The following is a 15,918-nucleotide window of genomic DNA, read 5'->3' as shown; positions in this document are numbered from 1 at the left end:
GAGCTTTCTCTCTTTTTTTCTTTGTAAGTCTAGCTAGGGGTTTGTCAATTTTATTTATCTTCTCAAAGAATCAGCTCTTTGTTTCATTTATCCTTTCTACTGCCTTTCTTGTTTCAATAGCATTTATTTCTGCTCTGATTTATATTATTTCTCTCCTTCTGCTGTGTTTGGGGCTTGTTTGTTCTTGTTTTTCTAATTCAGTTAGGTGTAATTTGAGATTGCTTACTTGGGATTTTTCTTGTTTGTTAAGGTGTGCCTGTTTGTGATGAATTTCCCTCTTAATACAGCTTTTGCTGCATCCCATATAAGTTGGTATGGCATGTTATCATTTTCATTTGTCTCCAGATATTTTTTTATCTCTCCTTTAATTTCTTCAATGATCCATTGCTTGTTCAATAGCACATTGTTTAGTCTCGACATCTTTGTTCCTTTCTCAGCTTTTGTTCTTGTAATTAATTTCTAGCTTTATACCATTATGATCGGAGAAGATGCATGTTATTATTTCAATTTTTTTAAATTTAGAGAGGCTTGTCTTGTTTCCCAACATATGATCTATCCTTGAGAATGTTCCATGCACACTTGAGAAGAATGTGTATTCTGCTGTTTTGGGATGGAGTGTTCTATATGTCTATTAAGTCCAATTGTTTTAGCTTTTCACTTAATTCCACTGTTTCCTTGTTGATTTTCTGTCTAGATGATGTGTCCAATGATGTGAGTGGGGTATTGAGGTCCCCTACTATTATTCTGTTATTTTTAATATATTCTTTTAGGTTTGTTAATAGTTGCTTTATGAACTTTTGTGCTCCTGTGTTGGGTGCATATTTATAAGCGGTATTTCTTCTTGATGGAGTGTCCCTTTGATCACGATATATTGCCCCTCTTTGTCTCTCTTCCCCTGCCTTATCTTGAAGTCTACTTTGTCTGATAGAAGTATTGCAACACCTGCTTTCTTTTGTTTGCCATTAGCTTGGAGTCTCATCTTCTACTCCTTCACTCTAGCCTGTATTTGTCGTTGGAGGTGAGATGTGTTTCCTGAAGCAACAAATTGTTGGATCTTGTTCTTTAATCCATCTTGCCATTCTGTGTCTTCTTATTGGAGAGTTCAATCCATTTACATTGAGGGTGATTATTGATGTATGAGGGCTTAATGCTGTCATTATATCAATCGTTTTCTGGTTTCCCTGCATTTGCTTTGTTTCTTGTACTGTGTGTTTTGGTCTACCCATTGAATTATGTAGTTTTTTATAATGTGTTTTTTTGTTTGTTCCTTATTTATTTCTTGTGTCTCTGTTCTACTTTTTAGTTTAGTGGCTACCCTAAAGTTTGTATTCCAAATCTCGTGTATAACATAGTCCATTTTATGATGGCCTCTTATTTCCTTAGTCTAAAGTGATTCAGTTCCTTTCCTCCTACCCTCCTAAGTTATTATACTCACATCTTATTCCAACTTGTGCTGTGAGTTTGTGGCTGAAGTGACAAGATTGTCTTTGTTTTTGGCGTTTTCCTTCCCTTTAGCCTAATGGTATGGTTGAACATTTGCTATCATATCCTGATTCTATTTGTCTCCTTACTCTGTGTTTTGTGATCTCTTGCTCCCTTTTTTTCTTTTCTCAGGTATGAAGACCTTCTTGAGGATTTCTTGGGGGGGGTGGGGGGGGGGTGGGTCTCGTGACTATGAAGTCCCTTAGCTTTTGTTTGTCTGGGAAAGATTTAATTTCTCCCTCATATCTGAAGGATATTTTTGCTGGATAGAGTAATCTTGGCTGAAAGTTTTTATCTTTTAAAGTTTTGAATATGTCATTCCATTCTCTCCTAGCTTGTAAGCTTTCTGCAGAGAAATCTGCTGAAAGTCTGATAGTGGTTCCTTGGTAGGTTATTTTCTTCTGCCTTGCTGCCCTGAATATTCTTTCTTTGTCACTCATTTTTGCCAGTTTCACTACTATATGCCTTGCAGTAGGTCTTTTTACATTGACAAATCCAGGAGATCTGGAAGCTTCTTCCACACATATTTCCTTCTCATTCCCTGATTTGGGAAGTTTTCTGCTATTATTTCTTTGAACACACTTTCTGCTCCATTCTCCTTCCCTTCACCTTCTTGAACACCAATAATTCTTGTGTTGCATTTCCTCATTGAGTTGGATATTTCTCGGAGACTTTCTTCACTTCACTTTAGTCTTAGTTCTCTCTCCTCCTCTCTGGAGCATTTCAACATGTCTATCTTCGATTATGCTGATTTGCTCCTCTATGGTGCCCACATGAGCATTCAGGGAATCCATATATATATTTTGCTTTATCTCTTCCATTGTGTCTTTCACCTCTAATAATTCTGATTGATTCTTATTTATAGTTTCAATCTCTTTTGTGAAGTAGTTCCTGAATGCATTGAATTGTTTCTCTATATTCTCTTTTACCTCATTGAGTTTTTTTGAAGATAGCTATTTTGAATTCATTGCCATTTAGTTTATTTATTTCTGTGTCCTCAGGACTGACTTCTGGGTGCTTGTTGTTTTCTCTCCGGTCTGGAGATTTGATGAAGTGCCTGATGTTGGAAGGACAGGACTTTCCCATTCTGTTATTATTTGATTGCAGTTACAGCCTATCGCCACTGGATGGGGGTTGAGATCTGCGTGTTCTGAGCACTCCGCCTTCAGCCAAGATGGTGTGGCACAGTGTGGGTGGGGGAGCACTTTCTCTTGCCCGCAGTCCCAAGTTTCCCAATCAGCTCTCATTATCTGGTCTCCTGGGGTCTTGGTTTGGTGAGGTCACCCCTCAGGAAACGTTTTGCCCCATTAGAGGGCTTCCCTCTAGGCTGCAAGGGCTCTAGGGAGTCCTGGGTGATCCCTTGGATGTGACCCCTCCCCTACTCCTTCCCTAACAGAAACTCCCATGACAGCGACTGCAGTCTTTAGGGGAGTGAGCAAAGATCACTCTTACCCTGTTCCAGCACCTCCAAGGGGGGGCTCCAGCCTCTCTGCCCTACGTCATGGCTGCCGTGATTCTCCAAGGTTTTCTGTGCTTTTAGGGCATTTTCTGTGGGAATATGGTTGCTCCTTTTTGTTGTATGTTGGAGGGGAGAGAGTCCCAGGCAAGTTCACTCCGCCATGATGCTGATATCACTCTCTGCTTATGCTGTTTTATTTTTACCTTGCATGATTTTAAATTGAAAGTCAAGTTGATATCCAGCTCACTCTTTATATTTGTCAAGGTAATTATGGCAGAATATGCTCTAAAAGCAACTTTTAAAACCCAGAATTACACAGAAGTTAGCACTAGTCATATACAAATCTGCTGTTAAATATCTGGAAAGGTTCTGAAATACTCTAGCAATCATCAGCATGGCCCATAATATTGCACCAAATAAATTTTTGATGTATATAGATGTGAACCCACTAAAGACTCCAGGGCTAATTATTGAGAAAGTGTCAAGATATGTTTATTAATTTTATAAATTCTTAAAAGTCATGCTTTCTTAGTTTGGTGTATTCTGAATCCACATGGATGTAAGCTAGATACTTTTATAAGAAAAATTATTCTTTCACTTAAATTTTCATATGTTTTTCACACAGAGCATAGTACAAAGTGCTTTCAAAATACAGCTTAAGAAATATTCAAAATTTAATTTTTTTATCAGATATTTCTCTTCCCTATAATCATTTAATGCCTTTTTAATAAACAGAAATTACTTTCTCCTAGAGAAAGTGAAAACTGATATAGCACAGATTTACTCCAAAATGTCTAAAAGGATTGGGGTCTGCCCTATAAAAGAGAAAGAAGCTATTTAAGAAAGAAAGACATGTCTGTGTACAAAGAAACATATATGAAGAAAAATTACCAGTGAATTAAAATATTAGCAATGGTTACCACTGGGTAGTCAATTATATGTGTCATATTTGTTTTTCATATCTTCCTCCTGCATTTTCCCAATTCTCTTTAATGAAGCCATTCCATATGACAAGCTTATGAACAGAAATCCTAGCCAACAGCTTCTTCTTGAAGTAGTAGAGACTATTTATATATCCTAAGTGCAGTCTTTTCCCCTGACTACATAGTGTGTGCTTTCAACTCAAGGAAAGAGGGTAAAGGAGTGACAGTAATCCAATCCAGGAGGACAGAGCTTTACCAGATACTGGGAGCACTTCAGCATCTTCAAGTGCACATATTTGCATCTCTGTGGAGTCACTTCAAAGATTTTGAGTCTCAGATCTTCTTCTGTTGAAATAAATGGGTCTTAACCTTGGTACAGACTCCAACTCATTCCTTTTTACCATGTTGCCACAATTGATTAACCTTGCTCCTGTGCTTCCTAGTGCCCTCAGCCCTTAATACTATCATCTTGGGGGTTAGGATTTCAACATAGGAATTTGAGGGCACACAAACATTCACACCATAACAGTGTCTCAAAACAACACATTTATTCTCTTAGCTCTGGAGGTCAGAAGTCTGAAGTCAGTTGCATCAGGCTGAAATCAAGGTATTGGGCTCCCTCCAGAGGTCACCAGGAGAGAATCAGTTTCCTTGCCTTTTCCAGCTTCCAGACCTGCATTCTTTGGCTTGTTGCCCCTTGGCCCATCCTCAAGGTCAGCAGCATAGTGTTATGCTTTAGTGGTTACGTTGCCTTCTGCTGTAGTCAGATCACCCTCTGCCTTCCTCTTACAAGGATACTTGTGACTGCATTAGAGCCCCACCTGGATGCAGGATCATCTCCCCATCTACGATCACTTCTGCAAAAGACCGCCTGCCATATACAGGTTCCAGGTATCAGGACTCAGATTTCTCTGGAAGCCATTAGACAGCCTACCACCACCAGCAGGATGTGGAACTAGAAATGCAGAACCTCAGGCCCCACCTGAGACCTGCTGAATCAGAATCTGTATTTTAACAACATGATCACGTGATTCACATGCACAGTAAAACTTGAGAAGCATGGTTCTACAGGATTCGAACCAAGGAACTCTCCAAGAATTGACTCCCATGTCAAATAGAAACTGAAGGAGTATTTTCACCAGGAGCCTTTTTAGGTGGCAGTGGGGGATCAGATGACTGACCCTTTTCCCAAACAACATAAGTAAGTGCTCATCTAAACGACAGTCTCCAGAATACTCGATGAAGCCACAAGTCCTAAGGACCACGATGTCAGAGCTCCTCTTTGTTTCTGATAGTTCAGCACAAGCCTTGCCACTGGGACATACAATAGTTCAATTCTTTAAAAGCTACATAAGGAAGGTAAATTCTATAAACCTAGGTGGCTTCTCCTGTTAACATCAGTTTTACCACCCCCAGACAGGTTTTCTTGTGCTGGCAAGTCAGGAATCTGGGTGGGTAACTCTCTCACTGTTATCTATACTCTGGCAATTTGTTCACCTTCTGCATATATGTAAGGGACAGGAAAGGAAAAATAGCTTATTGACCATAGTCCCCAATGTTACACTTCTCCATATTTAAGCAATAAGACACAGAGATTAGTCTTTTAAAAATGTTAATTTCACAGACGGAAAGCAGAAAATTCCTAGTTAATATCAGGTCCAAAATGAAATTAAGAATGGCTTCTGGGAATCAGAGCAAACACTCACACCTCTGGACGATGAAGGAGGGACTGAGAAATGCCCGAATAGTGCACAGGATGAGCCCGGAAATGATGAAAGCAGTGCAGCTTAGAAAAACAATGTGTTCACTCACTCAATTTTGCATCGTTTGTGGAAGATAGTAGAGTCTTGATGTTAAATCCTGCTCTTGAGTACAAATACGCAAATTGTTAAATATGCAAAAAAACTTTCTTGTTTACAATGCTGTCAGAAATGACTGTTTTAGAATACCAGAGTTACCTATTTTCCTTAAACCCAGAATCTACTTTGACAATGCAGATTCCAGTTCCTGCCTATCCCAGGTCTCTTCAACATTCTCACTTTTATTGTTAGTCACCTTAAATGCTCTCTCCTGTGTATTTTATGCCAATTAGAAAAGTATAGTCTCAAGTTCATGTCAAATGAAATTTGATAAAATGATTTCTTTATTTATAGGCAACCTAATTTTCATCCAGCATTGATATTAGAAAAACCGCTTCTGTTTTTTTAAACGACAGTTAGCCTTGTATGGTTAGCCAGGGAATAAGAACTTAATTCAAGTCTCAGACATCTTCTGATTTCTTTAATAGGCTGAAATAGTAAAACTAATATTTTCTTTTGTAAACATAAGCCCTTGTCTTCTGTCTTTGCAAGTTTATATGTAGAAATGGGCTATGGGGCTTGGGAATCACTAAGCAGAGGTTCTCAGTCTTAGCTGCACATAAGAATCACTTGGGAAAATTTAAAGACACCTTACACCCAGGCCACATCCCACATCAGTTACATGAGAAACCTCTGGGAGGTGGGACCCAGGCAGCAGTGAAGCTCCCCAGGGGATCCAATTGCAGCCATGCTTCAGAAACTGAGGCCTGGTCTCAGAGGTCTAGCTATTGGATTTAACTCAAGCCTGCAAAGACAGCAAGGGTTGTTTGTGGGGTTTTTTTGCATAAAGAAAAATGAATTTTATTGTTAGTATAGAAATCAAATTTTATACTTTATTGTTGGGACTTGGATTTTTAATTACTTAGACACACCCATGCACTGAAGTGATGTGGAAGATATGTTTTCTACCACACACAAGCATATAGATACTTAAATGTGGTTAACTCAAGGTCAGGTAATAACAGGCTATGAGAGCTGGGCAGAAATCAGGAAAAGCTTCCCACAATGGGCAGTTTTTGAGCTGAGCCGCGCAAGATGCCCAGGATCTGGATGGGAGCCTGGGCGCTTCAGGCAACAGTGAACTAAGAACACGGCCGAGAGCACTGGGCCGATGGTCTGGCTTGACTGAGAGCAGGTTATTTGAAGAAGTGGAGCAGAGAGAGAAGGCCTGGGAAGAAAAGCTGGGGTTGGATTATAGAAAAGCCATCAAGTATCAGGCTGGTTAACCTGGACTTCCTGCTGCGGGTAATGTGGCGTCACCGAACACCTCTGAGCAGGAGGGGTACCTGTGGGGCTGGAGGGGAGAAGCCCTGATGTACTGAAGGCTCTGAGATGCGAGGGGCAGGAGTGATGAAAGTGGGAGTGGAAAGCTTAGACAGATGGGCCCCAATTAGAAGCATACTCTCCTTTGAGATAAAACACACTGGAAATAAACGCATCATCACAAATGAAACTTCTCCAAACCTCTATTTTATTTTATACCAGATTTGAACATCCAATTTTCAAAAAGTGAACAATAAAGAACACTATAGACGGGTCTTTCACTTCACTTCAAATTCATTCTTGCAGTTTTAAGAAACTTTTAAACTCAAATATGCTTCTTTCCTTGTCATGTAAACAAACTTTTCTAGAGAAACTTGTTTCCCTATATATTTAAGTATTTGACACACAGAACACAATATTTGCACAAATATATCAATCTCACATTTAATATTTCAAATTAAAAAAACTAAATTTGAGGGGGGTGGGGGCAGGGCACAGAGGGGGAAGTGGTGTACCCACAACATGACTAACAAAAATGTACAACTGAAATCTCACAAGGTTGTAATCTATCATAACATTAATAAAAAAAAAAAAAACTAAATTTGAAGCAAAACTACTAGAAAAGTCGATTTATTGTAATAAGCAAAACAAATCCTTGGTTCAAAAATACTTCAATTAGCCTTTCAAAAAATAAATAGTACAGGTACCCCTTGCTTCTAATCAAGTGCTAGGTTCTTGAAAATTATGTGAAAATGCGTACAGTAAAATTTCAACTCTATATTGAATTCAGAATTCCTGTTTATTCTGCCCAAACTTATCTTCCTGAAGTGCCCCATCAGAGATGACAAAGGGAAGGAGCACGTCCAGCGCATTATTAACCTGTCTTTAGGAGTGAAACAATGTTCACTCCAGGCCACCGGTGAGTCCCCCAGCTCACATCCTTCTCGGCAACGTTTCTTCGGCCCAATTTGTGCTACTAAATATCACAGCGTAAAACCCAACTTCAGAAATGTAATGTGAATCAGCGTGGCATCCCTCCTCTTCTCCCACTGGCTTACTTCTGAAAGCCTGCCAATGAGGGCTCAGAAGAGGGCGGGATCTACTTCACCTGAGCATAATGTGCTGTCTGAGCTGTTTCTTTTTTCAGTCCCTTCCTATGATGGAAAGCAAATACGCAATTAAGTTTCCTTTTCTGAAATACATGGCTTCATTTTCACTCTGCCTTTTAGCAGATAAGGTGAGATGCACAGAATGATTAAGATTCTGATACAGCTGGAGGTTATCTGATGAATTTATTCCTGATGAAACTGCCTACTTTTAGATGACATATTAAAGTAAGACATCTCCTTATTCAAGTAGGGACAGAAAACCACCAATAGCCAGAATTTAGAGTGGATTCTAATTCTTTTAAAGATGTAATTCTCTTTAAGAAAACTACAAGACCGCAGTGCTCACTCTGTACCACGAACCTGGTATCCTTGTTATGGGTGTTAGAGCTCCCTAACTTTTTACAGAAGTAGCAACTGATTCTAAATCCTGACTGATTCCCTACAGACTGGTTTATTGGTATTAAAAAAGGTGAAGAACAAATGTCATCCATAAACTTTAGAGCTTCTTTAAATTCACCAAGAAGTTAGAAGAAGTTACCATTTAGTGCTTCTACTTCGCTGGAGCGGTTGGTTTATCCTGTTTAGTGGTGTCTGCTGTGATAACCTCTGGTTCCCTACAAGGCAAGGTAAAAAGACAGCATGAAGATAAACTTAATTAGGTACAAAAGTTCAATTCCAAAAGCCCATTTAGAAAACTGACAATTTAAAAAACTGCATTTATAGTATTAAGAGTTCCTGAACCAGGAAATAAATGATTCTTTTAAAGTAATTTCTAATGTTCAACTAGTCTCACTCTGGAAATATTTGTTCTATCCCTATTATATTTTTGATTCCTTCCAAAACAAGAAATAGTGCAGTCACATATAAAGTACTTAGTAAATATTTCCTCATTTTAATTTGTGCTTATGTTTTTAGGTGCTCCTACATGGGGCGCCTAAATATTTAGGAATGCTATACGTTTTTCTTGGATTGACCCCTTTACCGTAATACAATGCCCTTCTTTGTTGTTACAGTCTTTGTATTAAAGTCTATTTTGTCTGATGAGTACTGGTACCCCACACTTCTTTTCATTTCCATTTGCATGGACTATCTTTTTCCATCCTTTCACTTTCAGTCTGTGTGTGTCTTTAGATCTGAAGTGAGTTTCCTGTAGGCAGCATATGGATGGGTCTTGCTTCTTTATTCTTCCAGCCACCCTATATCTTTTGATTGGAGCATTTAGTCCATTTACATTTAAAGTAATTATTGATAGGTATATACTTATTCCAATTTTGTTAACTGTTTTCTGGTTGTTTTTATAGTTCTTTTCTTTTCCTTTCTTCTTCTGGTCTCTTCCCTTGTGGTTTGATGGTTTTCTTTAGTGTTGTATTTTGGTTCCTTTTTCTTTATTTTTTGTGTATCTAGTGCAGGTTTGGGTTTGTCTCTACCATGAGGTTCATATGCATCAACCTATAGCAGTCTGTTTCAAGCTGATGGTTACTTAAGTTCGAACGCATTCTAAAAGAACTACATTTTTACTCCCCCAGCCACGTCTTACATTTTCGATGTCATATTTTAAGTCTTTTTATTTTGTGTATCCTTTAACTACCGATTGTAGATATAGTGGATTTTAATACTCGTCTTTTAACCTTCATACTAGGTTTTTAAGTGGCTGACACATTGCCTTTACTATGTATTTCCCTTTACAGGTGAGATGTTTTTTCTGAATATACTTTCTTAGTTCTAGTCATGGCCCTTTCTTTTCTGCTTAACATTTCTTGTAAGGCCAATTTAGTGGTGATGAACTTCTTTAATTTTTGCTTGTCTGGGAACCTCTTTCTCTCCCCTTTAATTCTGAATGATAACCTTGCCAGGTAGAGTACTCTTGGTTTTAAGTTTCTTCCCTTCAGCACTAAATACATCCTGCCATTCCCCTCTGAGCTGCAGTTTCTGCTGAAAAATCAGCCGATAGTCTTATGGTGGTTCCCTTGTATATGACTTGTTTTTCTCTTGCTGCCTTTAAGATTCTTTACATTTAACTTTTGTCATTGTAATTATAATATGTCTTGCTATGGATTTCTTCGGGTTCTTGTTGTTTGGGACTCTCTTTGCTTCCTGGACCTGCATGTCTGTTTTCTGCCCCAGGTGGGGAAGTTTTTTATTATTATCTCTTGAAATAAGTTTTCTGCCCCTTTCTCTCTCTCTCTCTTTTCCTTCTGGGACACCTATAATGTGAATATTAGTACACTTAATGTTGTCCCAAAGGTCTCTTAATGATCCTCATTTTTAAAATTCTTTTTGTTTTTCTGATTGGGTGATTTCCACTATTTTATCTTCCAGATTGCTAATCCGTTCTTCTGTATCATCTAATCTATTGTTGATTCCTTCTAGTGTATTTTTTGTTTCAGTTATTGTATTCTTCAGCCCTGACTGGTTCTTTCTTATCTTTTTTAATTCTTTATTGAAGTTTTCACTGTGTTCCTCCATTCTTCTCCTGAGTTCAGTGAGTATCTTTATGACCATTACTTTGAATTCTTTATCAGGCAAATTACTTATCTCTATTTCATTAGGTTTTTCTGTGCTTGTTTCTATGAATTAGATGAAACAGCTACCTCCTCCAGGCTTGAACGAGTGGATTTGCATAGGAGTGTCCCCTGTGTAGACTGGAGCTGGAGTGGGCACAAGGCATGGGGGGTCCCAAAGTGCACTGTGTTGGGGCCACCTTGATGGGATAGCTGGAGCTAGAGCAGACTCATGCTGGGGGGTCCTAGGGCACACTGCACCAGAGCTGCCACGGTGTGAGTGATTGGAGCTGGGGCAGGCACAGGCTAGGGGATCCCAGGCTATGCTGTGCCAAGGTGACTCTGGCAGGATGGCTGGAGCTGGGGCAGGAATAGACAGGGGGACCCAGAGTATGCTGCACCAGGGCCACCTTGGTGGGACAGCTGTAGCTGGAGGTGGTGTGGGCCAAGGGCCCAGGTGCGCTGAGGCAGCCTTGGCAGGCCCGCTGGAGTGCCAAGACTGTGCTCCTGCCTGCAGTATCAAGTTGGACCAGGAGTGCAAAAAATGGTGCTCATCAGAGCCTCTGGCTCCAGAGAGAGTTCCATCAGTTCCTCACCCATTTGGCAAATGTTCTGGAGTTAGTAAATGAATTTCTCTCATGTAAAGTCTAGGTGTCCTTTAAAATGCTGTTTTTTCACTGTGCACCAAGGCGGGCAAGACTGCATGCAGGCTCTGTGGTGACATCCCTCCCTATTGCAGGTTGCCACGTTGGAGGTGGGGTTCTTATCAATACCATGTCTCTATCTTTCCTACCAGTCTCTACGTGGTCCCTCTATCATTTGTTGTGCAGAAGCTGTTCATCCAGCCCTCAGTTCTTCAGGAGGAATTGCTCTGTATGTAGGTATGGATTCAGCGTGTCTGCAGGAGGAGCTGAGTTCAGGGTCTTTCTGTGCCACTATCTGGGTCCTTGTCTTTTTCCTGATCTTAGAGGAAAAGCTTTCAGCTTTTTGTTGTTGAGTATGAAGTTAGCTGTGGGCTTGTCATATATGGCCTTTACTATGTTCAGGTACATTCCTTCTATACCTACTTTGTTGAGATTTTTATCATAAATGATGTTCAATTTTGTCAAATGCTTTTTCTGCATCTATTGAGATGATGATATGATTTTTATCCTACATTTTGTTAAGGTGCTGTATCACATTGACTTGTGGATGTTGAACCATCCTTGCATCCCTGGGATAAATGCCACTTGATCATGGTGTATGATGTTATTAATGTATTGTTTAATTCAGTTTACTAGTATTTTCTTGAGGATTTTTGTGTCTATGTTCATCGTGGATATTGGCTTGTAATTTTCTTTTCTGTGGTGTCCTTGTCTGGTTTTGGCATCAGGGTAATAGGGACCTCATAAAATGAGTTTAGAAGTATTCCTTCCTCATCTATTTTTCGAAGAGTTTGAGAAAGATTGGTATTAATTCTAAAGCCATCTGGTCCTGGACTTTTGTTAGTTGTGAGGTTTTTGATTACTGATTCAATCTCCTTACTAGTAACTGGTTTGTTCAGATTTTCTATTTCTTCATAATTCAGTGTTGGTAGGTTGTATCTTCCTAGGAATCTATCCATTTCTTCCAGGTAGTCTAGCTTCTCGGCATATAATTGTTTATAGTAGTCTCTTATGATTCTTTGTATTTCTGCGGTATCAGTTATAATATCTCCACTTTCATTTCTGCTTTTATTTACTTGAGTCCAATCTCTTTTTGCTTCATGAGTCTACCTAAAGGTCTATTTTATCTTTTCAAAAAAACAACTCTTAGTTTGATTGATCTTTTCTATTGTCTTTTTGTCTCTATTTCATTTTTCATTTCTACTTGATCTTTGTTATTTCCTTCCTTCTACTAACTTTGGCCTTAGTTTGTTCTTTTTTCCTACTTCTTTGATGTGCAAAGTTAAGTTCTTTATCTGAAATCTTGTGTTTTTTCTTAATGTAGACATTTATTGCTATGAATTTTCCTCTTAAAACTGCTTTTGCTGCATCACACAAGTTTTGGGGTGTTGTATTTCCATTTTGATTTGTTGCAAGGTATTTGATTTCTCTTTTGATTTCTTCTCTGACCCACTGGTTGTTCACTAGCACAGTGTTTAATTTCCACATATTTTTGAATTTTCCAGGTTTCTTCTTGTAATTGATTTCTCTATTCGTACTATTGAAGTTGGGGAAAATGCTTGATATCATCTCAGTCTTCTTAAACTTAGTAAGACTTCTTTTGTGGCCTAACACATGATCTGTCTTGGAGAATGCTCCATGTGCACTTGAGAAGAATATGCATTCTGTTCCTGTTGGATGTAATGTTCTGTAATGTCTCTTACATCCATTTGGTCTAACATGTTGTTTAAGTCCAATGTTTTCTTACTTATTTTCTGTCTGGATGATCTATTCATTGATGAAATTGGAGAACTGAAGTCCTCTACTATTATTCTATTGCTATTTCCCTCTTTAATTCTGTTAATATTTGCTTTATATATTTAAGTGATCCTATGTTGGGTGCATAAATATTTACAAGTGTTATATCATATCCTCTTGTTGGATTGACCCTTTTGTTACCATATAATGACCCTCTTTGTATATTATTACAATATTTTTCTTAAAGTCTATATATCTGATATAACTACCCCAGCTTTCTTTCGGTTTTTGTTTACATGAAATATCTTTTCCATCCCTTCACTTTCAGTCTTTGTATGTCCTTACATCTGAAGTGAGTCTCTTGTAGGCAGCACATAGATGGGTCTTGTTTTATATATTCAGGCACTCTAAGTCTTTTGATTGGAGAATAGTCCACTGCGTTTAAAGTAATTATTGATAATTATAGTCTTATTGCTACTTTGTTAACTGTTTTCTGGCTGTTTTGTAATTTATTTGTCCCTTTCTTCTTCTCTTTGTGATTTGATGATTTTCTTTAATGGTATGCTTAGATTCCTTTCTCTTTATCTTTTGTGTATCTACTATAGGTTTTTGCTTTATGGTTACCATGAAGTTTACATAAAACAAATTATTTATAACTGACTACTTTAAGTGGGAAACAAGTTAACTTTGAATGCATTCTAAAGTTGCACATCCTTACTTCTCCCTCACTCATATTTTGTTTTTGATGTTGCGATATTCCTTTTTATCTTGTGTATCCATTAACAAATTACTGTAGTTTGTTATTTTTACTACTTTTGTCTTTTAACCTTCATATTAGCTTTGTAAGTAATTAACCTACCACCTTTTCAATGTTAGATTATTCTGAATTTTACATATATTTACCATTCCCAGTGAGATTTACACTTTAAAATGATTTCCTGTTACTAATTAGCACCTTTTGTTTCAGCTTTAAGAAGTCCCTTTAGCATTTCTTGTAAGACTGGAGTAGTGGTGATGAACTCTTTATTTAGCTTTTGCTTGTCTGGAAAACTCTTTCTCTCTCCTTCAGTTTTGAAAGACAACATTGCAGGATGGACTACTCTTGTTTGGCAGTGTTTTTCTTTCAGCACTTGAATATATCATGCCACTCCCTTTTGGCCTGCAATGTTACTACTGAAAAATCTGCTAATAGTCTTATGGGGGCTCCCTTGTACATAGCAGTCTTCTTTTTTCTTGCTGATTTTAAGGTTCTCTCCTTGTCTTTAACTTGCGACACTTTAATTATATTGTGTCTTCATATGTATTCTTTGGGTTCATCTTATTTGGAACTCTCTGGGGTTCCTGGACCTGAATGTCTGTTTCCTTCCCAGGTGAGGAAAAGTTTCAGTCATTATTTCTTCAAATAAGTTTTTTGCCCCTTTCTCTCTCTCTTCTCCTTCTGAAACCCCTAAAATGTGAATGTTAGTCTGCTTGATGTTGTCCCATAAGTCCCTTAAGCGCTCTTCACTGTTTTCATTCTTTTTTCTTTTTGCTGCTCTGACTGGATGAGTTCCACTGCCCTGGCTTCAAGTTCTCTGATCCTTTCTTCTGCTTTATCTAGTCTGTGGATGAACCTCTCTATTGTATTTTTCAGTTCAGTTATTGTATTCTTCAGCTCTGTGACTTCTACTTGGCACTTTCTAATATTTTCCTTCTCTCTGTTGAAATTCTCATTTTTTTCATCCATTCTTCTCCTAAGCTCAGTTAGTATTTTTATGACCATTATTTTGAACACTTTATCAGATAAATCACTTATCTCTGTTTCATTAAGGTATTTTTCTAAGGTTTTATCTTTTTCTTTCATTTGGAACATATTCCTCTCTTTTTTCATTTTCCTTGACTCTCTGTGTGGCTTTCTATGAAACATACAGATAAAACAGCCATCTCTCTCAGGCCTAAAGGAGTGCCCTTGTGTAGCAGATGTACTTTATGATTCATGCATGCCCTAGCTCTTGGTTGTCTCTCAAACCTCTTTAATTGTCCCAGTATCCTACTTTATTCTTAATGGCTCCCAGTAGTTGAGGGTGTGCCAAGACTTTTCAGTGTCCCAAAAGGAAAGATCTCAGTCAACATACCTAGATTTAGGCTGACTGGAAGCCAGACTCTTAGGCAGCAGCTTATAAGTATGCAAATATACCTCTTCCAGAGGAACACTGGAAGATGGGGATTTCTGTGTGCTCCCTCTGCACTGAGCTTTGGGAGACAGTCAATTAAGAACTGTTTCTTTGTTTGCTACTGCCCTGTTGAACCCATGAAGGCTACCAGAATCAGGTTATTATCGAGAGACGTGTCCTCTGGGCAGCATACACAAAATCTGGGGTTCTAGGTGTGTATATAAACTCCTTTCTTGGAGACACCGATGATATGGGGTGGGAAAGAGAGGGAAAGTGTGAAGATGGCACCTGCCAGCCTCCATGGTCTTTGGAGAGTACTTCAGCTAGCTCAAAGATGTGTATTTAATTAGAAGCCTGCCCCTCAGGCCACAGCAATAAAAGTAAGCTAACTGGCCTCTTTCACAGAAAGGCTTGGGATGCATTTCAGTCTGCTGCCTCTGCACTGTGTCCTAGGGTGAAGAGCCAGTTAAGAACTGTTTCTCCACTTACTACTGTCTTATGTGACCTGCAAATGTAAGCTCCCCTGGCCACCAGGGGAGCCACCAGAGTCAGGCAATCAATGGGTATCCCGAGCTGGCAGCTGCAAAACCTGGGGCAACAGACATGTGTACAAACTCCTTTTAGGAGATACTGGCAATCTGGGGCATGGCAGATGGAGAGTGTGAAGATAGAGCCTGTTCCAAGTTCTCTTGGAGAGGACTGCAGTCAGTTCCTAGGTGTGTTTTTAATTAGAAGCCTGCCTCTCAGGCTACAGCTGTGCAGATAAGCTAATTGGCTTTTTTCACAGA

The 15,918-nt window shown here is 38.8% G+C and overlaps 2 protein-coding genes across 2 annotated transcripts in view; both read right to left on the bottom strand.

Annotated features, from left to right (window-relative positions):
• Positions 1-8,709, bottom strand: part of LOC100057500 (membrane cofactor protein) — a 63,307-nt gene extending 54,598 nt beyond the window's left edge. Inside the window, exon 1 of the mRNA XM_070267892.1 lies at positions 8,634-8,709. The gene's annotated coding sequence lies outside the window, so the exon portion shown is untranslated. The remainder of the gene's footprint in view (positions 1-8,633) is intronic.
• LOC100057335 (membrane cofactor protein) overlaps positions 8,528-15,918 on the bottom strand; it is a 37,112-nt gene continuing 29,721 nt past the window's right edge. The window contains exon 11 of the mRNA XM_023640793.2: positions 8,528-8,709. Within this exon, the coding sequence (XP_023496561.1) occupies positions 8,646-8,709 (64 nt within the window). The 3' untranslated portion in view covers positions 8,528-8,645. The remainder of the gene's footprint in view (positions 8,710-15,918) is intronic.

The sequence above is a fragment of the Equus caballus genome, chromosome 5, assembly GCF_041296265.1.
Source record: "Equus caballus isolate H_3958 breed thoroughbred chromosome 5, TB-T2T, whole genome shotgun sequence".
Taxonomy (NCBI): domain Eukaryota; kingdom Metazoa; phylum Chordata; class Mammalia; order Perissodactyla; family Equidae; genus Equus; species Equus caballus.
The sequence above is the reverse complement of the archived record's forward strand: the minus strand, read 5'-3'. Positions and strand labels throughout refer to the sequence as shown.